The 8,304-nt window shown below is 44.3% G+C and overlaps 1 protein-coding gene across 1 annotated transcript in view; it reads right to left on the bottom strand.

Annotated features, from left to right (window-relative positions):
- Nucleotides 1–3,435: 3,435 nt before the first annotated feature.
- Nucleotides 3,436–8,304, bottom strand: part of ITK (IL2 inducible T cell kinase) — a 49,894-nt gene continuing 45,025 nt past the window's right edge. Inside the window, exon 17 of the mRNA XM_059699042.1 lies at nucleotides 3,436–5,952. Within this exon, the coding sequence (XP_059555025.1) occupies nucleotides 5,881–5,952 (72 nt within the window). The 3' untranslated portion in view covers nucleotides 3,436–5,880. The remainder of the gene's footprint in view (nucleotides 5,953–8,304) is intronic.

Here is an 8,304-nt window from a genome sequence, read left to right as displayed (position 1 = left end):
CACAGAATGGTTGGGAGCATGTAATCTGGAAACAGACAGGTTGGTGTCCCTCACTCCTCCAGACCACTCCACTCTCCTCACCTGCTGTCTCCCTGGAGACTGACCTCTGTGGACTGCCCTACTCGGGTTTCCTTGCCCTCTGGCCTCCATTGGTTTGGTTAACAAGAAGCCTCAGCAGTTGATGGGGTGAAGGGAGGGGAGCAGGGTCAGCATATTTGTTCTTCTGGCTTCCTCCTTGGGATGCTGCTTGGGGCTTCCTCTGTCCCGACTAAAGGTCCTCTTCTCTGAAGGCAGCCTTCTCCCACGGGCCCTCCGCTTCCACATTCATATGACCACTCCCCTCCTGCTCTCCAGGCCTCGGTGTGGTGACTGCTCCGTGGCTGTTATTTCCTCTGCACCACTTCCCGTGGTTCTCCCAAACCTGACCCACACTATTTCTAAATTGTCCTTTTGTAAATCAGCCCTGCTTGGATGAGCTTAGTGTGAGTGTGATGTGTTTGATCGCTGACATCTTATTCATCTTAGGCACCTACCACAGTGCTAGGCAATAGCAAGTGAATGGTAACTACTTATGACATAAATGAAGGATCTCTATAGCTCCTCCTAGCAGTATGCGTATGCTTCTGTTATTTCCCAAGCCAACTACATACCACGACTTGGAGAGAACCTCAAAGTCATTGAAGACACACACACACGCACACGCACAGGCACATACATGCGCACGCACACACATGCACACACACAGTGCTGCCACCAAGGGGTGGCTCTGGGAAGCAGGCTACAGTGCACTTCCCTCAAAGCCCCTGCAAATAAACATAGACTCTAATTGAAAATATGTGCTTTCTGTGCAAATGCAGCTTCAACTCCAACCCTGTCTTCCTGATCATCAGACCGCCTTCTTGAGCCCCTGGCAAGGGAATCCACAGCTCCCTCTGCCCATGCCTACCCTCTCACAGTGAGTGTGCACGGCCCATCTTGCTGGGCGGAGTGTATTCTGCCCCTTCAGAGTGGTGGACCTCAGAGCTTTGGAAGATTCCGGAAAGAGCAGGGTCTTCAGGATAAGTGCTCTGAGAAGCAGTCTGTCCACCTACCCCCTTTAGAAGTTTCCTGTCTGGATCACTTGCCAGCGGGAGCCAGGCCAGAGGGGAGTCCCGTGAAGGATGGCAGGAAGCCACAGCTTTCTCTTCTGTGCCTAGAGGCCCTCTGGAGCCTGCACTGGTTCCTGCAGGGAAATGGACGTCGGCATTTGGTGAACTGAAAGGTACAGGGAGAGCTCAACTCACCCAAAATATAATAACCTGGCTTTCATACCCCAAAATATAATAACCTGGCTTTCATACCCCAAAATATAATAACCTGGCTTTCATACCCCAAAATATAATAACCTGGCTTTCATACCCCAAAATATAATAACCTGGCTTTCATATCCCTGAGATTTTAAGAGGGAGGGGAAGATCATCTATTTCTGTCCAACTGTGATTGCAGACTGAATTATAATTTCCACATGTCGCCCACAGAGCAGACGACAGTGAATGAGTCTGAACAATAATCTGATACTGGGAGCAAGACAGAAATCATCTCCAAATTGGTTTCTCTTCCACCAGGTGCCTCTCAAATCCCCTTGATATGCTGCTGCCAGAATACATTTTTAAACACAAATTTGGCCTTCTTGTCCTGGCAAATGTGGCTCAGTTGGCTGAATATTGTCCCATGCACCAAAAGGTTGACGGTTCATTTCCAGGTCACGGCGCATGCCCAGGTTGTGGGTTCAGTCCCCTGACAGGGTGTGTGCATGCAGGAGGCAGCCAATTGATGCTTCTCTCTCTCCCCCTTCCTTGATCTCTAAAAAAAATCAATAAAAACACATTTAAATTTTTTTGGCTTTCTCTCCTTGCTCAATGGTATCTTTTGTATCAATAGGTAGAGTTCCAATTTTCTTTCGTCTTTTGTAACATGGTCTTGCCTAGATTTATAGCCTCGGTTTCAATTTGCCTACCCTTTCTATCATCCTCACCCTTGCCCAGACCACACACGCGCATGTGCGCACACACCAATGGTGAATTGATAATAGCTTCCCAATACAGTCTGTTTCCTCTACCCCTCTATCTGGAAAGTATTTCTCTTATTTCTGCCCAACTGCTTATCTTTTTTTTTTTTTTTTACTTTTTTTTGGTTTTTCTTTATTAATTTTTTTTCCCAGTTGCTTGTCTTAAAAAAAAACACATAATTCATCTTCAAAACTGAGTCAGACATTATATCTCCTATGGCAGTGCTTCCCGAACTCATGTGCATAGAATCTCCTGTGGATCTTGTTAAAATGATGATTCTCATTCAGCAGGTCTCTGGGTGAAGCCAGAGAATATGCATTTCTCACAAGCTGGTCGTGCTGCTCTTTCTGGTCCAGGGACCACACTTAAAGCAGCAGGTGACATCACCTTCCTCTATTAAAAGTGTTAGATTCCACCAGTTTTCTGAACTCTTCTCTTCTTTGACCATATTTTTGTTGTTGCTCTAATGCTATCTATATATATATAAAAAAACCAGGCACCTGAACGCTGTAACGACCAGAATGATGCCCACTGTGGCGAGCGAATGGGCCCGATCTGGGGGCGAGGCTGGCCAGCCAACCTCCTGCAGCCCTTCCCCCTGGCCAGCCCCACCCTCGATTGGCCCATGGCCCCTCCCCCAGCCAGCTCTGCCCCCATCACCTCCACAGACACCAATCGAGGGTGGGGCTGGCTGGCCAACCTCCCACGGCCCCTACCCTGGCCACTGACCCGATCGGCCCCTCCCATCCCAATTGGGGTCAGGGCCTGCCAGCCAATTGCTCATGGCCCCTTGTCCTGATGGGGTGGGCTGGCCGGCCCACCTCTCGCCATCTCCTCCTCCCAATAGGCTTGGTCCTGATCCTCCCCAATTGGGGCCGAGCCGGCCAGACCCCACCCATGCACGAATTCGTGCACTGGGCCTCTAGTATTATACATAATCTTATTTGTTTATATGTCTTCCTTCCCAAACATACATGCCATTTCTTTTTTTAATTAAATTTATTGGGGTGACATTGATCAAAATGAACATATAGGTTTCAGGTGTGGGTTTCTATGTTACAAATTCTGTATATTGCACGATGTGACCACCACTCAAAGTCAAATCTCCTGTCACCATATATTAGGACTCCCTTCCCCTGCCACCCACCTACCATTTCTTAAAGGTAAAGACTGTGCCTTTTCTGCAGCTCTCAGCACAGCATGTCATAGGAACATAGGAAGCATTTGATATTTACCTGTTGAACAAATGTTGACTGACATATAGTTTTTACTTGTCTGTGGAACATGAAATCATTTAACCATGTTTATTTAAGGAGAACCTGTGACTGTTTGACATTTGGACAAATATGAAACCCAGGCCATACATACTCTAGTTATTAAAACGACAGCTTTATTCCACCTTTAACTCTGTGTGCTTTATGACGGGTAAGAGATATTGGTAATATTTTTACTGTGAACACTAGCAACGACTGTACACTAATAAATATCCAACCTATGCATATATAAATACATAGTCTCCAAAGATACAAAAGGCAAAATGCACCCAGAACCCAAACCTTGTATGAGGGCGTTCCAGGGAACACATGGCACCATTTTCAAAATGTTAGAAAACTAAAAATAAAAACAGGCCGGAAGCCCATTTTGCAGGATAGGGCAGTGGGAGGTGAACTCTCTGCACACCTTCGGTTAAGGCCCCAATGACTCTGAGCCTGGACAAGATAATACCATGCAAGGGGGAGTTTTCTAAACCAGACCACAGAAATCTGTCACCTCTGACGTCTTCCTTCTAGGCTGGATGAGAAATCCTCTCTAATGAAGGTTTCCCAAAGAAAATGTACAAACAAGTACACAGGGGTGATTCTGGATAACTTGAGTAAGATCACCTTCTGAATGACAGCGTTTATCTTGGGGCTCCCAGTTTCACAATCATGATAGTTAACATCTGAATCTCCAGCCAGTCAAAATGTCACATGGGTTAGAAAGAGCTGATTGCAACACCATCCAACAATCACGCCAAGAGTTTTGTCTAAACACTGTAGGAAAATTGCACTCTCTTACATCAGGGAATACCTTTCCCCACAAAGTGTCCTAGAAGACCACAGCCAGCTCAACACTGGAATAATTAAAGAGCCTCTACACTTCTGCAGGAGAGTCTTTCTAAGCTGCTTTGAAGCTCACCTATAAATGGCTGCATGCAACATGGCTCTGGTGGGTTGCGTGAATCAAAGAGTTAATTAAGTAAGTCCAAACTCATTAATTTTGACGAAAGGGAGGCTACAGATGAGGAAAGAGAAGATCCTATTCCGAGTGGGAGGGCTACAGTGCCAACCACAGAAGCAACCTTTTTTCTGGTGGTGCTTTGTTTATGTCTTCATTGGCTTTCTCTGCCTTTCCCCTCTGCTGTATTTGTCTCCTCTGCAATCCCTTTCATCCTCTGTAAAAGACAGTGTTGAATAGGAAGAAAGAAACTGTGCATGGGAGTCAGACAGATGTGGGCTAGAATCCTGGCCTTTATATTTCCTAGCTCTGTTGCTTCTGGCAGGTGTCCTGGCTTTTTAAAGCCTCAGTTTTACTGTCTGTAGAATGGGAATAATAATACTATCGCACAAGATTGGGGTGAACTCAGGGTGAATTGCAGAGAAAGCTTATAGCTCAGTACATTTTCACTTTGCCTATTTAGGTGCTCAATCCACAGTAGCCATTGCTACAGGAGCACCCCACTTAGTGCCTGACTCAGTTTACATCCATATGGTTTGGGAAAGAACAGTCCCCTTGTTCCTCTCCCAGAACTTTGGGATACTTCAAGTCTCAACTGTAAAGCTGTGAATTTCTAGGGCTTAAACAGGCTTCTATTTCTCTACAAGGCCATGCTGCACAACGCAAGGCTGCCCTCTGTCGTTGATGGAAGAGTGCAGACAGGGGCCTGACTCCTGGAGGCGGGGGTGGCAGGTGACAGAGTCCTCAGAGTCTGTGTTCAGAAGCAGCCATTTCCTCCTAGGATGCCTGCGGGCGTTCTGTGCAGAGGGGAGGGAGGCATAGTCACCCGCCTGGCTCGGTACTAAAGGTGAACATTTGGTGTGGTAACAATATAAGGTCTTTCTCAGCGGGTTCCCTACCATCAGATGCCCTCTTTCTGCGCAGACACCAGATACCCAATGCTCCAACCGTGGATCAGAATTGTCCACCCAAATCCATAAGGCTGCCTTCAAGGAGAAAGGTGGCGGTGTGCTCCGAGTAAAACCTCACATAGCTGCTTCTCAGAATATCTGGCCTCTGATGTGAGCAGCTGCTCCTCCCTCCACATTGGCAGGAAGCTGTGGCTGACAGCATCGTGCGAGGGAGCTCACCCTTTCTGACCTGAATTAACTCACAGTTCTCCTTGATCAGGAGTCATGCTGCTCTTCTTCTTGCCCCATCCCTGGGATTTTGTGTTGTCAAGTCAAATGAAAAGTCCCTGACCACTAACCTTAGATCCATGCTTAAAATAATAATAATAAAACAACAATCCAGGGTCCTACCCACTCTCTTTCTCTAAGAAAAAGTGCAAGAAAGGTTGCCTGAAAGCTGTCAGATTGAGGTTTGTGCACCACCCGAGATAAGAGGCTGGAGGGAGGGTGGAGACATGGCCGCTGCCTGGCCTGGCTACCAGTTCATTGGCTGAGGCTCCTGCTGGTGGCGGAGTGCCAGCCTCTGTCAAGGTGCTGCCTTCCTGGCAGCTCAGGGACTGGCACCAGAGGCCAGCTGCCCCTGGGGAGTCCTGGGCTGGTGGCAGCTTTTAATGCTCTGTGGAGGGAGGACTTCTTTTGGCTCAGGATCTGCAGCTGAGTCTCTGCTAAAGTCCCAATTCTGCAATTTCACCCAGTTGACTGAAGAGTCTGGAGAAGGGTGGCCGGTCTTCAGGTTTCTAGAGAAGGAAGAAAAGAACTCTGTGAGTTCCTTGTACTTGTGTGCCATAGCTAATTCCAAAAGCAAACTAGACTTCACCAGCAATACCCTCTGCTGATTTTAAAATATGCTTTTAAAATGGTGCCAGACCAATTAGACATCCATATTCGATACAATGATTTTAGACGCATACATATATCCTTAACAAAAATTAACTCAAGCTCAGCTGTTGTGTCTCAGTGGTTGAGCATCAACCTGTGAATCAGGAAGTCGAGGTTTGATTCCTGGTCAGGGCACATGCCTGGGTTGTGGGCTTAATCCCCAGTGTGGGGTGTGCAGGAGGCAGCTGAGCAATGACTCTCTCATCATTGATGTTTCTATCTTTCTCTCCCTCTCCCTTCCTCTCTGAAATCAATAAAAATATATTAAAAAATAAATTAACTCAAAAGGATCATAAACCTAAATGTAAAACTTATAAAAATTCTAGAAGATAACATAGGGTGACCTTGGGTTTGGCAATGACTTTTTAGCTACAACACCAAAAGCGTGATTCATAAAGGGAAAAAAATTGATGTTGAACTTTGTTATAATTTAAAAACTTCCACTCTGTAAAAGACACTGTTAAAAGAATGAGAAGACAAGCCATAGGCTGAGAGACAATATTTTCAAAACACACATCTGATAAAGGACTTATATCTGAAATATACAAAGACCGCTTAAAACTTAAAAGCCTTGTATGCATACATATAACCATAACCAATGGACACAGACAATGGGGGGTGGAGAGGTGAGGGCCTGTGCTGGGAGGTGGGCTGGGAGAGGTCAATGGGGGGAAAAGGAGATATATGTAATTCAATAATAAAGAATTAAAAAAATAAAAAAAGTAATAGCTTCAAAAAAACCAAAAGCTTAAAAACAAGAAACAAATTACCTGATTTTAAAATGGGCAAAAGATCGCCCTGACCGGTTTGGCTCTGTGGAGCATCGGCCTGTGGACTGAAGGGTCCCAGGTTCGATTCCGGTCAAGGGCATGTACCTTGGTTGCGGGCACATCCCCAGTAGGGAGTGTGCAGGAGGCAGCTGAATTGATGTTTCTCTCTCATCGATGTTTCTAATTCTCTATCCCTCTCCCGTCCTCTCTGTAAAAAATCAATAAAATATATTAAAAAAATAAAAATAAAAAAAACAAAATGGGCAAAAGATCTAAACAGACACCTTGTTAAAGAAGATATACAAATAGCAAGTGAGTATGAAAAGATGCTCAACATCATATGTCATTAGGAAATTGCAAATTAAAACAAGATACCACTTGTTTTAGAGATACCACTATATACCTATTAGAATGGCTAAAATCCACAACACGAACACTGACAATCCCAAATGCTGGTGAGGAGGTGGAGCAACAGGAGTGCTCACTGCTGGTGAGAATGCAGAATGGTACAGCTACGTTGGAAGACAGTCTGGCAGATTCTCACAAAGCTTCACATGGCGTTGTTATCGTAAAGATCCAGTAATCACAGTTCTAGATATTTACCCAATTGAGCTGACATTTATGTCCATACATAAACCTACACACAAATGTTTATAACACCTTTATTCATGGTTACCAAAAACTGGAAGCAATCGAGTTGTCCTTCAGTAGGTGGATAGGTAAACAAACTGTGGAATATCCATACAATGGAATAGTATTCAGGGATAAAAATAAATGAGTGAACAAGCCACAAAAAGACATGGAAGAACCTTAAATGCATATTGTTAAGCAAAATAATTCAATATGGAAAGGCTACCCACTGTATGATTCCAACTAGATGACCTTCTATAAAAGGCAAAACTTGGATAATAAAAAGATCAGTAGATGTAAGGGATTTGGGGAGAAGGGGAGAAAAGATAAGTAAGTAAAGGTGAAGCATTGTGGATTTCAGGGCAGTGAAACTATTCTGTATGATACTATAATGGTAGAAACATATTATACATTTTTTAAAACCAATAGGGCTGCACAACATACAGAGTGAACCTTAATGTAAATGATGGATGTCAGTTAATAATGTACCAATAGTGGTTGATCAATTATAATAAATACACTACACTAATGCAAAATGTTATTCACAGGGGAAAAGGTATGTGGGAACTGTTATTTGCTCAATTTTTCTGTAAATGTAAAACTTCGTAACAATAATGTTTATCAGGTTAAAGAAGAGAAAAAAAGTGCTAAATAAATGTCATCTGTCATAATTATTATAGCATTTAGCCCTTGTGAAATGGACTAGATTTGTTTTGTGCCCTTGTTTGTTTCTTTGTTTCTGATTATAAAAGATCTATGAACTTAGCTCTATCAATTTACAAATCAAGTATTATGTAATTCTCTACCAGC

This window comes from Myotis daubentonii, chromosome 5, assembly GCF_963259705.1.
Source record: "Myotis daubentonii chromosome 5, mMyoDau2.1, whole genome shotgun sequence".
Lineage (NCBI taxonomy): Eukaryota > Metazoa > Chordata > Mammalia > Chiroptera > Vespertilionidae > Myotis > Myotis daubentonii.
This window is presented reverse-complemented; position numbering and strand designations above follow the sequence as displayed.